Here is an 18,488-nt window from a genome sequence, read left to right as displayed (position 1 = left end):
TGACTAAGAAGCAACATTGTTTCCTACAAGTACAATTTAATTCATTCTCAACTTTCGTATAGTTTAAATATCCTCTACGCATCATCATCATCATCATCATCATCTCATCATCATCATCATCATCTCATCATCATCACCACCATCATAATCATCATCATCATCATCGCCATTATCATCACCACCACCACCACCATCATAATCGTCATCGTCATTGTCATAATCATCGTCATAATCAGCATAATCATCATCATCATCATAATCATCATAATCATCATCATCATCATCATCACAATTGTAAGAGTATCTCATATACTCTCATAATAGTTTTTTCCCTTGTTAAATCGCTATTAAGTTCTATCTCAATGTGCCAGACGTGTTCGCATATCATATATATATATATATATTTATATATATATGTATATAGTCATTTGGATAAAGTACGTCTAGTTTATTTCATAATTTATTTACAAAAAGTCTTAGTAAATTACACTTACAGGCATCTCCACTCGAACTAAAGTAAATAATTTAAGAACTACACGTATTTAGATATCTATAGAGTAGGATACTTTGGGGTCAGGGAGAAGCTGGGATCAGGGGAAAGTGTTCTGTTTAACTTATTTACCTCGCCCACCTTTTTTTCCATTTTTCCTTCATTCTTTTCACCTAATTATCCTCGAACATAGTCGAATCAAATAGATCCTTTCGTTTCTTGTGTTTTTTCTTTTTTTTTTTACATGCGCTACCCTTTTGAAAACTTAAACACCACTCGCTCGTGACAATTCTCTCTACCGAAACGAAAAAGGAAGTACCGGCATGGAAAGCGTGTAACTGTGTGTGTCTGTCTCTCTGTATATGTGTATGTTGTGTATGTTGGGTGGGTTGTTTGTGTGTGTATGTGCGCGCGCGAATACAAACATGTCATTATTCCAACGGATCATTTAAAAATCAGGGTGGTTTCCTCTCCATTTGTTTGTTTCTTTTCGATTACATTAGATAAATGTATACGTAAGAGTCGTCGAAATGTGTGCAAAAGCTGATAATGGGGGGGGATAGAGTACTTACTAGTTTCATTTTTTTTTCCTTTACGATAACATATGCGCTTCGAGAAAGCATAAAGTCTTGAGATTACAATTATATCCCATTAGAATTGCTTAATGGCACAATCGAGAGCTTAAAATTTAAAAATTCCATGTTTTTATCCACCTTTGTATGTTCTGTTTCCTTATATTACTGAAAATCACTCTCAAACTCTTTCTCTGTCTCTCTTTCTCTCTTACTCACTCATTCTCTCTCTCTCTCTCTGTTTCACTCTCTACTCTCCCGTATGTTCCTCCGTGATTAACGATTACATTTCCCTCGATCTCCTCTCTCAGAGGTCAACATTACATGTTCGAATTCGACCATAACGGCACTCGATTTTTCGTTTACAAAACACGTTCATTCCCAAAGAAAAAAAAAAAAGAAAAAAAACGAAAACACAGCAAAACGTACGTTCTACCGAGAAAAAAAGGTCCTTCCGGAAAATAACGAAAAATAAAATCTAAAAATGAAAACTAGAAAAAAAAACAGGAATCCATCGAAAAACAATCGTTCGAGAAAACATTGTTTCCAGTAATTCGAAAGCGTGGTCTCGCGTTTGCTGTTTCCAAGACTGTTCCTCCAACCGTCGCTTGCGTTATGCTTCTCGTGGCCACTCTCTCTCTCGTCTCTTTCCACTTTCTCTCTCATTCTTTAGTTATTCTTTTGTTTTTTTCTTTTTGTAAGCTCGTGTATACATAGTATATTAGCAGTTAATTTCACAGACACTATTCCCCACCCCCTTTTCTACCAGCAACCCCATCCTTCGTGCACACACGCACGCACACACACACACGTGCGCGCGCATATCATCCATGATCCTCGTCGATACGCCAAGAGACATATTCGCGTTGGGGCAAAACGGCGACACATGGCGGCCAAATGAAACTATGTGTCCCATTCTGTCCTGTCATTCATTCGTCCATCATTCTCTCTCTCTCTCTCTCTCTCGCTCGTCCAACGTGTATCTTGTTTACGAGAATTAAATTTGTCCTCCGCATAAATTTTCTACACGTGTACCTGTTGTTCGTTTCATGTTGCACGCACACGTCCCATTTACTCTTCATACGAACGATTCTCTCCGTGTCGTGTATCTTTTTTCCCCGTTCCGTTCGCGCTACAATTCCATCGCTGTTCTCGCCCGTGATCATCGCTTCTCTATTTTGTCGCGCACGCACACACGCTCTCGCCACACGCTCAATCTTCCTCTCGCTCGCTTATTCGTCCAACGTCTTCTTTTCAGTTCTAGTTCTGCCTGTGCATCTAAAGTCGAGACTCTCGGTGGTCTACTGCTTTTGTCGTACAACATTTTTTGTATCTCTCTTCGCAACGGAGACCACCGTGACGCGTTCGCGCCGCATTGTGTACATTTTACTCTTCTTGTTCTCCTCGTCGCCACCTTTTCTCTTTTTTTTTTCCCTTTTTGTTTCAATCGTTTTATCACACGCGGCGCGGCACGGCGCGTAATTCAAATAAGATTCAATGAAACCGTGTGTTCGTGTATGTATTTGTCTGTACGTGTATGTATTGTGTGTGCAGGTATGTGTGTGTGTGTGTGTGTGTGTGTGTGTGTGTGTGGTGTGTATGTGTATGCACGTGTGTGTATATATGTGTTATCTACAAAATATCTTAATTACTCGCTAATTACAGCACAAAACATGCAAATATAAAAATTTGCATTATATTATAGTTAATATTTATATATATAATCGTCACCCCAATATTATCGTTCCGCATCGCACCATTTTAAGGTTCGTCAGATTTGTTTCATTTTTTTTTCCTTCTTCAATTAGTTTCGTCTCGATCGTCGTTTCTCGGTTTATTTCTTTTATATATTATTATGCTGCTAATAATCGTTCGTTTCATCTCGCATGAAACTCTACTCTGTGTTCTGTATCCGTCCCGTTCTGTCCGACATCCTCTCGACGTCTCTCTCTCTCTCTCTCTCTCGGTGTTTTTTTTCCCCTCTCTTTTCCCTCTCCCACTGCTCTGAAATCCGTTCGTCGAGAAACACCACGATTTCACTCGTGGCTCGAGACCCCGGGTTTTGTTCCGCTCGTTTCGTCGGTCCTCTCCGCTTTTATCGTTTCCTCTCGTTTCGTTTTTCCCTTCATTAACTATGTGAATATCTTACACTATATCGATATTATTCCAATTCACGAAGGGGGGGAAAAGGTATAGCTGACAAAGGTGTTGCATGTCGCGATGCTTTACTTGCAAATATCGTAGTGTGCTTTAATGCGCACGCAGCTAACACCAATGAATTAACTTTTCTGTTACTTCTCTCGCATTCTCGCACACTCGCTCTCTCTCTTTCTCTCTCTCTCTATCGCTCATTCTTTTTCTCTCTTTCTCTCTCACTCGCTCGCATGCTCTCACTCTCAATCTCTCTCTCTCTCCCTCTCAATTTTCCGTGTTTTACTCGATATAAAACTACAACCACCGCGCGGCGATTCTGTGGCGTTCGTATATCGACACTTCGTTCCACTACGAATTCTCTACAACAACCAAACTCGCGTTCCTTCCGCTATTCATCCAGCTACGCCGTGTAAAGTGCTCCTTGTCCTCCCTCGGTATATTCTGAACACTATCACCTTTCTTCTCGCTTTCTTTCTACACCATTTTTCTACGTTCTCATACCTCTCTCGCGCACACGTTTCCTCTTGCACACACACGTTCTCTCTCTCTCTCTCTCTCTCTCTCTCTCTCTCTCTCTCTCTTCCTTCCTCTCCCTCTCACTCTTTCCGTATTATCTATATAGAGTAGCAGCCACTGTATGTATATATATAGCTGTCTTTCTGTCACCTTGGAAAAAAACATTATCATCATCATTATCATCATCATTATCATCATCATCATCATCATCATCATCGTTATCATCATCGTTATCATCATCGTTATCATCATCATCATTATAATCATCATAATAATCATCATCATCATCATCATCATCATCATCATCATCATCATCATCATCATCATCATTATCATCATCATTTTACACAAGGAAGGAGGCAAACGAACACGGATCTCGACACTCGTATCCGCGCGTACCCCAAAAGAAAAAGGAGAATACCAACTGTCTGTCTTTGTCAACAAAGTTACGCGCCTCTGGAACATTGGAACAATACACGAGCAACAATCGCGGCCACCTGCTGATCCAGGATTTGACTCATCACTAGGGCAAGTAGCCGTGACTCGTGCTGTAAGAGCAGAGTCCTGTTGTCCGGATGCCTGGCAAGGTTGAGCAAGGTACCGGCCGCGCGTCTCAGCATGTCCAGGCTGGTGCCCATCGATTCCGGATTGTCCCGTAACGCGGCCAACCCGTGCTGATTGGCGACTCCGAGCGCGCTCGATTCCGCCTGCTCGATGAACGCGACCAACAACGCGACGCACGGTGTCTGCAGGGCGATCGTGCGCGCCACCCCGCTGTCGGCCGCGGAGAGGAAATGAAGCAGATTCACGCCGAACTCGCGCAACACTTGCTCTTCGCTCCGGCACAGTAGCCTGGTCAACACGGAGCAGAGTCTTTGGAGCCTCGAGTAGGGGGGCGTCGCGACGACCAGGTCCACGTTGCATTCGGTGACGCAAAGCTTGCAGAGCGCCTCCAGCGCTAATCTCTGGGGCGACAGGGACGAGTTCGGCCCGACCGTGGGGAAAGGGTCCTGGCCGTGGGCGGCCGGGCATACCGCCCAGTGCAAAAGGCCGTCCAACACTGGCCGGGATATCTCCTCCGGGTGCTGACTTAGATCCAAATGTCCGGCTATGTTCGCCGCCATCACCAATACGTTTTCTCTAATATGATGCAAGAAGTCCCACCACCATTCGTTTTCACCTTGCAGGCTGCTGCACGAATCCGCGAAATCGGCGTCCTCCTCCCGGTCGTAGTTGCGCGTCTTCTGCGTCCTGGCGGGATGCTCGTGATGCAGCAACAACAGCTTGCCGAGGAGACTCAAGAAAGTCACGTTCTTGGCGAACTCGGCCTCGTTGCCCGGTATAAATGTGAGATTCCTTAATATCGTAGAGAGGCAGACGCAACGTCGGGCCAGGTTGTCCTGCGTTTCGGTGACGAGGTACAGGCTCGCCTCGTCCCTCGAGTAACTCTCGTCCTCGTAGTCGCTTATTCGCCTTCTCTTCAGCGTGCCCGCCGGATCTCTTATTTTTAATCTTGGTCCCTCCTTGTTGTCGTCGTCCTTCGGTATCGACTCCTGTTGCTCCTCGTTCTCCACCTTGATCTCTGTCTTCTCCAACTCCGCGTTGGTTATCGTCGTGTCGTTCAGCCCGTTCTGCGTCGGGATTATCTCCTCGTCAGTCTTCTGCATATCGGGGAAATGCTCGCCCATGTTGTTGTTCACCTTCGCCTCGGCCTCGCACTCCTTCTTGAAACCGTCGTTCTTCTTCTCGAACAGCTCTCTCGTCAAATCGTTCATTTCCACCGGTTCCTTCTTGATCCTGGACAGTACGTCGCTCAAGGTTTTCGTTTTCTTCTTCTTGTCCAGCTGCTTCTTCTCGTTGGCCTCCTTCGGTTTCTCGCCGAGCTCGGTGGCCTTCTGCGAGAACTCCGACGCCTCGAACGTGCTCGGATCCACTTTGGTCTCGTCCTTCGAATCCGTGCACTCCACCTCCTTCTGCAGCAACGGCGGTTTCTCGTCTCTGAGGAGGCGCGCGAACGGTACCGATCCTATTTCCGACTGAAAGCAGGTCACTATGTATTTGGTGGTGTTAGTGTCGACTTGCCAGGGCTCGGTCTCCGACTCGCACTCCTGATGGTCCCAAGACCTTCGCGTGTCCAGGACGAACAGGTCGTCGTCCCTCGGAACGATCTTCACCGGGCGACCCCTTCTCGATAAAAATGTGTAATTCGACGACGACAACAGTTTGGTTCGGTCCTCGGGGTCGATCGGTCGGGTCACCGCGCCCAGATCTACCTCCGGCCCCTCCGCCGATTGGTTCCAGTTGCGGTCGTCCTCGTTCACGGGCGACTCGAACATGTCCGATAGAGAGCGCGAGAAATGTTCCAGTAACACGTCCAACAGTCCAGGTAAATGCGTCAACCCAAAATAACTTACCTGCAAAAGATTTCGTTTGACAACGGTTTCGAGCATACTTAATCTTTGCGAATTAATTGACACTATAGGGGGGAGAACTTACAGAAGAATCATCAAATAATAATATGTTTAGTACGTCAAGAGCCCAACAACTTTCAGCTAATAGGCCAGATCGTAAAGCCATCATTATGCGCCAAGCTTCTACCGGCGCGACGTCGGCGCGTGTCAACTTCCGTCGCTTGTAAAGCAGCGGGGTCACTGCTTCCACGCTGTCGGGAGGGAATGTCATTTCTCTTTTCGAAGTAGGTTGCTGGCTGATCATGGGATTTATCCCGAGCTGATTCTACGGATAACGTAACAGTACATTAGTCGTTCATTTGGAATGAAAGACCATTGGCTGTTCACGAGCGTTAAAGGTACCTGGTGATTTCCAGGTGCAGGATAAAGAGGGGACGGTTGATTCGAATATCGATGATCCCACGGAGGAGGAGCATGTGCTATAGCGTTCAGAGTTGGTTGAGGAGTTGTTCTACTTGGCTGTTGATTAACCCACTGTTGACTACTGGCAATTCCTCCCGCTGCCGGTGTAGGGGCAACAGGGCCAACCGGTGGCGTCGGTTGCTGCGATTGCTGCGGTTGTGGCTGTGTTTGCGTTTGCGGTTGTTGTGACGGATATTGAACCCTACTGCTCCCACTATTGCTATTGTACTGAGTGGTTGTGTTTGGCCATCCTGTGTATTCATATCACCGTTACAGAATTGTCAAGTCCATGAACTACGCCTGTTGATTTACCGAATAAGTTTACCTGGATATGCTGGTCTTTGCTGATTATATTGAGGATACTGTTGGTCTTTGGCAAAATCAGGATGACGCCTGGGCGGGTTTGGTCCCGGCGGTGGCGGAGGCATGTTCTTGTTTGCACTCGCGCCTCCTGAGTATATCTGTGTCCCAGCGGGGGCTCCATAACCACTCTTTGATGTAAAACGAACCGATTAGTGAAGAAACGTAGCAAATAATACACGATGAAAAGTATTCGACGACAAGATGGATGGTGTTACCTGTTCCTGTCGATAATAATCTTGTGGGCACGAATAAGACGAAGCAGCGGAAGGCTGGGAGGGCGAAGAAGGTTGACTGGTAGCTGTTTGTTGCGGTACAGTAGCCGGATGTGTCTGCGGCGCAGACGGATAGCTGTTACTTCTAGCGTTCGGTGGTGTCCCAGCTGGATAACTTGCAGTTTGTTGACTACTACTATATCTATTGTATATATCTTGTCCAGTGGCGTTATTCGGTGGCATATTCCCTCCAGGATAACCCCTGCAATTGTTTATTAATCACGTTTTGTCTTCTCTATTCTATTTGAATTATTTCTCGTTCGTCTAACCTGTCGACGTCCGGTACGTAAGGTGAATAATGTGACCTCGGTGAGTAAGGTTGATTGAATTCTCCTTGTTGAGACAGCGTGTTTCCTTGAGGGCGGATATATTGATCTTGGGGATAGTTTTGGTAGGAACCTGTATTCTGGTAACTGGTTTGTTGTATACCTTAAACCCAAATAAATTTGTTCCAATAATTCAACGATTTTCAGTTGCGATTACACGCTTTTACGAATAATAATCAGAGAGAGAAAAAAAAGACTAATTACAACAGCCAGCAAATATTGGAGTAGGACGTGCTTAAAAGGAGACAGCTACGTGTAATCCTAGATCGTGAAAGGATACAAGGAAGAGAGAAGTACCTGGGGTTCGTAGTGGACCAGGGTAGGGCGCTGCGTTCGACTTGCGAGCAGAGCGTCCCACACTGTTGTCGAACGGTTTCGCGCTATTCTGCCCGCCCTGGTTCGAACCACCTGTCGGAACATCATTCTCTCAACCGCTATTCCTTTCACACAATTTCACAACTATTAGGTTGATGTTACTGTCGTATATACACACCAACCTAATACATTGTTTATCTAATGTGAATAATAGAATGAAGCATGAACTTTTTACCTTGATGAGGCGAAGGAGCACTACTTTGGCTCGGTGGTCTAGGAGGGGGAGGCGTATACTCTGAAGAAGGTCCTCCGGGTGTACCGGCAGTATAACCACTTTGATAACTTCCATAACCATCCATGGAAGCATTACTCGATCCAGCAGGGAAGGAATCTTGTGAATTGGAAGACCCTAAGGAATTTTTAATGTTTATATATTAAATGTAATTTGTCTTTGGTAAATCTACTTTCTAGAATTCTATCGCTATCTATCGATTCTGTCATTAAAGAGATCTGTTGAATTATATACCTGGCGAGGGTACAGAAGCAGTTCCCTTTGATCCTTTCTTTTTCGAACCAGCTTCGACTTGATTTATGATGGGCTGAGGATCCACACCGCCGCGATCAAAATGGCATTCGTATGCCAGTAAGTGTTTAGTGTAGTGTTTCCGTAATGTGTAGGCTGCACTACTGCTCGCGCCAATGCCAAGCAGGCCTGCTATGTCTTTCCACGTTTTGTTCTTTGTCACCTATGGAGAATTAACATGATTGTTCCCTGTTAGATGTCAAGTCAAGTTTACCAATGGCAAAATCCAAACAGCAAAAATCTGCATCTTGAAAACGCAAAATAAACAAAAAGACACGTGGAAAAAAAATAATTGTTACGGGTACTAGTCTAAAAGAAAAAAAAAAAAAAACATCGATTTGGCGAAAATAACCAGTTCGGCCAAATTTTGCATTCGAACGATTTATATTTTTCTGACCATGCAGAAAAGTGTGGAAAAAAAGTGAAACAGACAAAAGTATACAGTCGAAACGAATTACCGTTATTATATTGATATTAAAACTTTATCTTCACTGTATATTAGAATAATTCCATATAGCACCAAGGTTTGTAGATCAGGGCGTATTCCATACGCGTCGAACGACTACTTTAAGAAAAGACGTGTTAAGCTTCTTTGTTCTCTTTCTTTTTTTTTTATATAATAGTAATAATACAAGAAAAAAGGAAAATGAAACACTAATAGCAAAAAAGTACAATGTGATTCATGCACAATTCAGCATAAACAGAAAGAAGCGTGTTCACAGTAGATTTAACCAACTTGACGACGATTACTTTCAAATGCAAAATAAAAAAAAAGAGAAAAAAAAACAGGAAACGATAAACTTGTGTGTGCGTGTGTGTGACTTCATCGGAGCCGCCAATGTTTTTGACGGCTCGATGTGTGTACACATTATTTGAAACAAGAAAACGTGAACACATAGAGACAATAAAAAACTACTACGTAAAGACACCGAGGGCTAGATGGAACTACACTGCACCTTGCATACCTCCATGAAGCCCCCCCTCTCTTTAACGTAGAGGTATAGCCGAAATAGGTCGAGGGGGTTCTTGGAGATGGTAGGACAGCTTGTAATTGGTGTTCTTCGTTCTTCCATGAAGTTAACTAATTTGTCCAGCCATGTTCTTCGTTCCATCGAGTCGTCCATTTCGTACAGTTTCGCCAGGCTATCTGGTTTCTGTAATAGTCATTGTTTCAACTGTTAGTCATCTATTTATCATTGATAGGTGCTTGTCTAAAATCATTATGACACTATTACTAATGATCGTGTTTTACGTATATAAATTTTCAAATTATTTTATGTTACAAACGTGATATTATTATTAATATTTTTGTTCGATTTAGTCGAGTGCTGCTATAACCCAAATTTTTCATGCAATGAGTGCTGTTTCCCCTGAAAATTCTATGTTGAAAAACGAACGATTACAGGAAACGTTTTGAACGTATCATGCAGCTATGCAAAGCAAAGTATCGTACAAAAAAAAAAAGTACTTCCGATGATAAAACGAATTATTAATGAATCATGATTTTCTGTTCGCCAATGTTAATAAATGGGGAACGTGTTATGTGTGTATGTATATATATATATATACAGAGATGTACGTGGAAAAATATAACCACTATCCAACAACCTCTTGATTACTACGTTACGACGAATTTATAAACAATATGGGAAACGTATTGTTAATTTTATAATAATAATAATAATGCAAACGAACGAATTGTACGAACACGTATTTGTTGAGATGAGACGTTGAAAAAGGTAAATGTTAAAGTGATGTATGAAGGACATTTTGCAAAGCAAATACAAAGATATATCGAGATTAAACAAAGCTCGAAGCATTCAACGCGGGTAATATCTTTTGCAACAGTATGATAAATACTTATAGTGAAAAAACAGTAACCTTAGATCTGTACGGGTCTTGAGGCACATGACTGTTAAAAACCTGTAAAATATATGAAATATTGAAAGATCGAGAACACTATATAATATATGTAGACGTTTACCCTAAACATATATCTTTCTTACAATTTTCATTGCGAAGATAATGAACATTGTATAAGTATACGAATGTACATACGAAGCGGCCAACAATTATATCAATTGTTTCTCAGAAAACCATGTCATAAAACTATACATACAGGACTAGCAGGTGTACGTGGCCAACCAGGACTGTTCATGTCAGGATACTCTTCATGGATTGAATTGATACTCGCAGCACCAGGCGACGGAACTGTACTCTGCGGTGTAGTTGGATGGCTATGATACGCTCCCATCATTTCTTTCCGGACCTTTGGTGTAAATGCTGGATCTTCCCCAGAGGCTGCGTTAAAACAAAGACATGTACATATTTGTTTTCTTTTTTTGTGGCATAAGATTCAATGTACTCTCGACACTTTCTACTAACCAGCTGATGCGTTCGACAATGTAGACTGCTGGGAACCCTCGTCTAATGACGTACCATCAGGGCCAGTTGTTATTACAGATGTAACAGTACCACTTGAAGTGGACGTGACGTTGATCGATGACGTTACTTCAAAAATAAAATATTTCTCAATGAAAATATATCGGTACAATAGCGAAACAAAGTACAATATATAATTTCGAAGTGCAAATACCTGAAGCCGTAGTGGTTATGCCATTGTCATTTGATGTTTCCGTGGTAAGGTCCGAAGAACTATGACTGGTCGAAGTTGGTGTTGAAGTGGGATGTGAATTAGGGGTGGTACTTGGTGGAGGCATTGGACTTCCCTCGTGGTTTAAAGGTGGTGTGGCTGCAGGAGTGTGTAAATGCGACACAGCAGAGCTTGTTGAAGGTGGCTGACTGCTGATATGATTAGGTGATGGTGGTGGAGGGCCCATGGAGCTTGCTGGAGGTCCCATGTTACCGATTACAGCTACACCAGGTGTACCTGGAGGTACCATGCCTGTTGTATTACTACCTCCATAGACTTGAGGTGGTCCAGGGCTGGGTGGCATACCTGGCGGTACACTATTAAATCCCATTTTATGCTAAAAGAAAGAAAAACATTATTTCCAATAAGACAATTGTATCTATGTGAAATTGGCAGTTGTTAATCATTCGATTACTTTTAAAAGTTATTTCACAAGCTTACCGTATATGGAGGATATTGCACCAAATTGTTGGGTCTGTTAGGAGCCTGATATTGATTATTAGGTGGTGGTTGTGAATTAGCTGGCGATGGATATCCTTGTGGAAATTGTACATGTGGACGTGGAGGAGGATAGGTACTTTGCGCATGGTAACCTCCAGGCTGACCGGCAGCCGTTCCACCAGCTGCATAACCCATCCCACCAGCCATTGGGTTTATTCCACCAAGATTTGTTGCACCAGGTCCTGGTTGAACAACACCAGGACCAGTGTTGTTCATTTTATAGGTATGCATGTGTGGTGAAGGACCCAATGGTTGCTGGTATGCTACTAGAACAACAGAAATTGTTATTTTAAATATTTTGTACAAAAGATAAAAATTCCTAATTTGTCATAAAAGGTTAATCAAAAAATCAAACATATATTTTATTCACCTTGAGTTGTCATAGGAGAATGACTCATTCGTGCTGGTCCACTACCATCTGACTGGCTACTTGACGGACGTGGAGGCATCTGAACGTTTTGTTGGCCTATTGGGGACAAACAAATATAAAACATAATTTGCAACATTGAAAACCTCACTGATAAACAAATAAAAATACAACAAGTAAAAGTACAAATTAAGATACAGCTTAGAACATCAAGAAAGCATTATGAATTCCTTTGTTAGACAATTATTTGAGACATCTATTCAAAAGAGTAAAATAAGAATTCGAAATACACGAACCAACAGCAGGGGACATTGAGCGAGAACCTGTGGATCCTGTAGGTGAAGGGGTTGGTCTCATCCCCTGTGAGTTTGGTGTTCCTGGACAAGCTGGTCCATTCGAACTATCGTTGCTGTTTTGTCCCGACAATTCCTGTAACATAAACGAATGTGTCTATTACAAAATCAAAGTTAATTTAAAATCTAATATCGAAGAATTCAGAAAGTTTTATATATCGTACCACCGGATTCATATAATGTTTCTTTCTATGTACAAGGACTACCTGTATTCTAAGAAATGAATGAAAAACTAATTGCCACAAATAAAAATACACGAGTAAGGGTTATGTACACACAAGTCACTTTTGACCAGTCGCCTAACAGGTTATTTCCCACATAGTTTCCTATAATCAGTCAGTTATCTGTGTGTCCCACTAAGAGGACAGTGTCCAAAAATTAATCTCGCAGAACCAACAAAGAAAAAGGCAAAAGCGACGGGCGCGAAGGAAAAGTCTCGTTTCGAAACATTCGTCGGGAAAGACCACTTCGGACGATATGATAATATCCACATTTATTCTAGACGTAACACGCTGTGCTCGCTGTCATATTTTGACTACGAAAAAAATCAGGGGTACACACTACACGCGGCACTCGTTTTACCAATCGTACGGTGCAACATAACACGTCATATACACACGCACATGTTTTCATGATATTTATTCGTATTGAATGTACATTTGTATACACATACACGTAACGTTTCACCAGGTCGTACATTGAGGTGATATGATACATTGAGAGCAAGAAAGAGATAAACAAGAAAGATGAAGTGAGACAGGCACACCGAAGATGTGGAGGAGGGGGGTCGAGAGGGGGGGATTGTGTGAATACACTAGAAGAGAAAGAAGGTGGGCAAAAGATACACCGATAAACGAACAGAGACAGAAGGCGAACGCATGTAACCGAGACAGAAAGAGACGGACGTACACGTAGTGGTAAGAAGGGAAGCGAACGAGAGATAGAGAGATAGATAAATACATAGGCGAGGGAGTAGGGGAGGGCGACGGGGAGGATAGAAGGAAGGAAGAAAGAAGAAACGAAAGAAACGAAAGAAAAGAAAAGAGCACATCATTACACCTACCAGACAGTGGACAGTTCATCCGTAGAGAAGACGATTACAGACTTCCTCGGACGGATCACGGAACGTATAGTATAGACAGTGTCGGACACAAGGACTCTCGGCATGACGCGAGAATCGAAGGAGAGGCGTTACCCCGCGCGCACTACGACAAAACCGACCGTGGACGACTCGTATGTTCCCCGTACGATTTTCACATGTTTCTACGGGAATCTCGTGCGCTAACAAGGACGACGACAGAACCGAGCTCAAATCATGTGGAGACGTGTGAGAGAGCCAGCGATTCTCGTTGTAACTACAGTAGAACGATCATAATATTGCCAGTATGTTATAGAACTGCTGCTGCTAGCTCACACACCGTGTGGTTCGCTCCGACCATCGCATGTTGTGTCAATAAGTCCCACTGAGCGAGCAGTTTTGTATCGCGAGAAACAACCCTCCGATATTCTTTGATCGAGAAACAGCTCACGATCGATCCGATCGGAGACTCTCGACCGATTAACAGGTTAGAATTTCGGAGCGTTGGTCGTCTACGTACGTGTACGTGGCCAGAGACAAACGAAAAACGTGATTCTTTTTATCGAATGTTCCGTGACTTCGGTTTACAAGATTTCGCGTCTAGCTAGCTCGTTGGAGGGCGTTCTTTCGTGGCGCGGCAAGCGTTCGGCAACAGTCGGCCGTTCTCGCCGCTCGTCGCGGAAAAGCACCCGTGTGCTCCAAAAACCCCAAGAGAGTACGCGATAGAGAGAAAACTACTCCGAAGTCCGAATAGTAGGGGTGGGGGGACGGTCTATAATTTTTCAAATTTATTTATCGAATCCTTTGGAAATTCATCGTTTTCAACCGACCTGCCTGTCAGGTTCGAATTCGTCTTTTGAATTTTCATTTGGTCAGTGCCGTTGGAAATCTGTAATACTCGTTCGGCGAATATTTCAATTTGCATTTTGGGTTAACCTATATCTCAAAATATTTATACGAATAACAGAATTCTCGGTGAACAACAAAAGATGAAAGTACGTTTTCCTGTTGTCTATTGAATGGAAAAGAAAAGCTATGCCAGCGTTAACTACGTGCACGTACCGAGCCAAATAACAAACGTAACTGAAACGGAATCAAAGATATTATGTAATAACAGGTTTTATCTGTTAACGTTATAATGTAATAACGTTATCGTTGCAGAATATGAATCTACAATACCAAATCTAAAGTACACTCAACTTTTCCAAAACCGTACTAACATTGACAATTATACTCGATCTCTGTATACTGTAAAAGGTACGACGATTGTACACCGTTTTACCAGCGCGGGAACAAAATATCGCGTTAATTCGTATTAATGATTAACTCTCGCCTCGTGTGTGTGTATAAGGAATCCGTGAGCTCGAAATAGAAAACTAAATATAAAATTCCAACGTCGATATAGAGAAAAAAAAAAAAAATAACCCATTCCAGCGAATTAGTACGGGAACGAGTGGCCAGATTTTAATGTCACACAGACTGAACCGTTCATCGAGCGTTTAAAATATATTCGACACTTTTCAGCCGTGTCATGGGAATACGAGAAGTTCGATAGCATGTCGCGGAGTGACAGTTGCATGATCTAACGAACCGAATATAGCTGAACGATATAAAACGTCAGAACCGGTGGTGAGGGAAACTGCCTCGGATATTCTGTATTCTCCCCACCATCAATCCGAGCGAATCATACGCACGTTCTTGCTCGCTCCTATGTTCCCTGTAACCTATGTTGCACATCGGCCTCTCACTAACCCGCCCATCCATATTAGAAGAAGTGAGAGGTCGGATACATCATGGTGGGGATATGTGTACGTATTCGTGAGCAATCTATGCGTTCCAGTACAGGGAAGAGAGGAAAAGAGATAGTGGGGGAGAGAGAGAGAGTGAGAGAGAGAGAGAGACCGAACACACACGTTCACACTGCACTAACAAAATTGGCATAGAGCGAGTGAACGTGTGTGGCGCGCGCATGATGTGCGCGAGAGCGAGAGAGAGACAGTGAGTGTGTGAGTGAACCAGTGAGTGAGGAAGAGACAGTGTGTGTGAGTGAGAGAGAGAGAGAGAGAGAGAGAGAGAGAGAGAGAGAGAGAGAGAGAGAGAGAGAGAGAGAGAGAGAGAGAGAGAGAGAGAGAGAGAGAGAGAGAGAGAGAGAGAGAGAGAGAGAGAGAGAGAGACAGTGTGTGAGTGAGTGAGCGAGTGTGTGGGAGAGAGAGAGAGTGAGCGAGTGTGTGGGAGAGAGAGAGAGTGAGCGAGTGTGTGGGAGAGGGAGAGAGAGAGAGAGAGAGAGAGAGAGAGAGAGAGAGAGAGAGAGAGAAGGGGAAGTCGCTAATATCTGGGGCTCCAGCGGCCGCGCAACTCGCGCCCTAATCGAACTCTACAAGTCGCTTATTCTCCATCCCCACTTCCCACACCCTGCCCCTCCTACCATAGCCAAGCCATACTCGAGAGGTCTCCCTTTCGCTCACTCATGCTTGCTCTTTTCACGAGGGAAGTATTCAAGTGCCTCCGTCCACTGTATCCAAGATCAAATGGCACTTCATGGCAACGTGAAATTAGAATTGCTCTGCAATGTCGGCAATATCGTCCCACATAAGACTTCGTCCCTTCGGCTCTTTTCATTTATTTCGTAATTGATTCGAGTTCCAATTTCATTTCACACGCAAAAGACAAAATAACAATAACACGTGTGTACACGTGCATTCACGCGCATGTGCTCTATAATTAAGACCGAAGTCTTCCGATGTTAGACACGTGAAATTTTGAATTGTGAAACCCATGATCACGGTGTTACGGGAAAAATGACACCGCGGATGGTACGCACGCTTTAGTTGTTTAAAAACCGATTGTCTTGAGAAAAGTAGTACTTACCCCTGAATCGATTCCTTGAGTATTTGGTGTTGTGGATCTTTGCTGCAGATTATGGAAACTCTGTAAGCATGAAAGTAATTTTTAGAATCATACGCTTATACGATATTCGCGACGTTTCATGCGTGCAATACATAAATTTCGCCAAATATTTTTGCTAAAGTGATTTGAATATAATTGTTATCCTTTTCATAAATTTAAAACATTTTTTTCTTCTCTCTATCTGTTTCTCTTTCTCTTTTTCTTTTTTATACGAATGAACATATTGGAATTAATATCTTTTAAGATTCTTTTTCATGTTTGTAATTGTATACATGTAATTACACGCGTTTTTAATGTATATCTTAAAAACATGTATACAATAAATGTACTTTGATAATAAATATGAGACATGACTCTTATGGGAGTAATTTACCTGTGATTGGCCGGTTGATTGTGGTTGTGGGGATGCTGAAGGTGGTGGTGCTGGAGATTGAGAAAGAGCACGTTGCGGTGACTGACTGGAAGGATTAGCTTGATTAGATGGAGGTGGTGGTGGATTCGGTGGTCCACCTTGATTCCATCCCCTCTGCTCTGTGTACAGACTGGAAGGATGACTTGTTTGCGTAGTGTATGAGTTTATCTGAAAAACATCAGGTACCATTAACTACCCTGACATTGAAACTCTCGTAACTTGTTACCATATATTCCATAAAGGAAACATAAAAACATTACCTGATGGTGACTATACGGTGCATGAGGTCTTGTAGGAGAAGAATAACGTTGCGTGTATTGTTGATATGGCATAGGAGTTGGAGAACTTGGTCCTCCAGGCCCTGCGTGTAATCTTGGTGACCCCTGTTTACCACAAAACATACATATTTCTTAGATATAAAATCAGACTTTTAATATCACATCTAACAACAAAACAGGAGAACAAGCATCGACCGACCTAAAAACTAAACATATTTTCTACCTCTTCGGAATGCGATTCGCGCGGTTACATGTATAAAAATTCACAGAAAATTACCGTCTGTGGTGGTCGTTGACCGGGTTGAGGATAAACCGGAGGTACAACTGGCGGTCGTTGAATAGGCCAAGCTTGTTGATAAGTTTCGGGTCCGATTCCAGGATAATTTCCATGAAACCGATGCACCGGTGTGGATGCTTGAAGTAACTGATTTAATGTCGGGGTTGGACCCGTAGCTTGCGATATACTTTGACCAGACAGAAACCTTGGCTGTCCTGGAAAGCTGCTTGGCGTAGCCCCTACATATGCCAATCGTGATTCAATCTTGGAAGCTGCATAATGCTCTTCCATGTCTGCCCGATGGACTCTTTCACTTTCATGTATTAAGTGTTTACCATGATACTCCAATTGTTTCCCTGGAAAATCTCCATGCTTTCCCACGTACTCCGGTATCTGCTTGGCCGGATAATCGGTCAACGACTTGGAGGGAAACTCGTTCGATTTGTTAGTATACTCGTCCGAGTAATCACGTATTACGTTCGACGTGAACGGATGTCCGGGATGGTTCGGATGACCGGGCGCGTCGAGAGGCTCTTGCTTGCCGATAGATTCTTGAGGCGCCTGGCCAGCCTCTCTAGGTGATTTTACCTCACCGGCAGTGTGTCCACTAATGTCCTCGCGGTATTGACTCATCTCGAAACCCGTGTCCCCGCCGCGATTCACATATTTAAGCAGCTGGGCCGCGCCCCGGGACACTTTATCACCCGGCTCTGGATCCAGCTGCTGCTTCGCGTTAACACTCGCACTATTCCCACCGACTTGCGGACGTTTCTGTGCGCATTTCACGGACTCGTTCAGCTTCACATCGTTTTGTTGGCTCTCGGCTTGCGTCGCAGCCATGTTCTCCTCTCCTCACGGAGCCATCGTCGTCTCATAAACTGGCCAATCGCGGGACCTCGTGTGTCTCGCGTACTATGTGCTCAAAATCGAAATCCTTTCCGGTTGAATCTCTCCTACCGTGTTTAACACTTTCCACCACATCCTCAGTCAGACTACCAAACACTAAGCACCGTACTAACAATTTTCGCTTCCTGCAGTTTTCAAAGTAGAAGGAACCAAAAAAAAAGTCGTACGCGAACGTCAAAAGCAGCGTCGTACTTATTACGCCATCTCGCGGCTATGCCGTGAATCGTATTTACCTTTAAATCATCATTTCCAACGCAACGACGGTTTTTTCGGACCACGGTTTCTAACGAAA

At 43.4% G+C, this 18,488-nt stretch overlaps 1 protein-coding gene across 12 annotated transcripts; it reads right to left on the bottom strand.

Moving 5' to 3' along the window:
- Positions 1 to 442: 442 nt before the first annotated feature.
- Positions 443 to 18,425, bottom strand: osa (trithorax group protein osa). Of its 12 annotated transcripts, XM_076366804.1 has the most exons (22): positions 17,626 to 18,424; positions 17,291 to 17,529; positions 16,996 to 17,118; positions 16,697 to 16,903; positions 16,285 to 16,344; positions 12,282 to 12,414; positions 11,989 to 12,084; positions 11,559 to 11,884; positions 11,061 to 11,454; positions 10,850 to 10,975; positions 10,584 to 10,765; positions 10,346 to 10,387; positions 9,421 to 9,618; positions 8,408 to 8,627; positions 8,117 to 8,290; positions 7,864 to 7,974; positions 7,510 to 7,669; positions 7,184 to 7,442; positions 6,931 to 7,096; positions 6,546 to 6,856; positions 6,229 to 6,468; positions 443 to 6,146 (listed from the first exon to the last, which is right to left on the bottom strand). In XM_076366804.1, exons 1-22 carry the CDS (start codon positions 18,128 to 18,130, stop codon positions 4,179 to 4,181), a joined length of 6,240 nt encoding a protein of 2,079 aa, XP_076222919.1. In that variant the 5' UTR covers positions 18,131 to 18,424; the 3' UTR covers positions 443 to 4,178. The 12 variants fall into 12 exon arrangements, with proteins under 12 accessions (XP_076222919.1, XP_076222914.1, XP_076222916.1 ...); XM_076366799.1 differs by having other exon boundaries at positions 17,291 to 18,424; XM_076366801.1 differs by having other exon boundaries at positions 9,430 to 9,618; positions 17,291 to 18,424.
- Between the last annotated feature and the right edge of the window lie 63 nt (positions 18,426 to 18,488).

Source organism: Nomia melanderi, chromosome 4 (genome assembly GCF_051020985.1).
Source record: "Nomia melanderi isolate GNS246 chromosome 4, iyNomMela1, whole genome shotgun sequence".
Taxonomy (NCBI): domain Eukaryota; kingdom Metazoa; phylum Arthropoda; class Insecta; order Hymenoptera; family Halictidae; genus Nomia; species Nomia melanderi.
The sequence above is the reverse complement of the archived record's forward strand: the minus strand, read 5'-3'. Positions and strand labels throughout refer to the sequence as shown.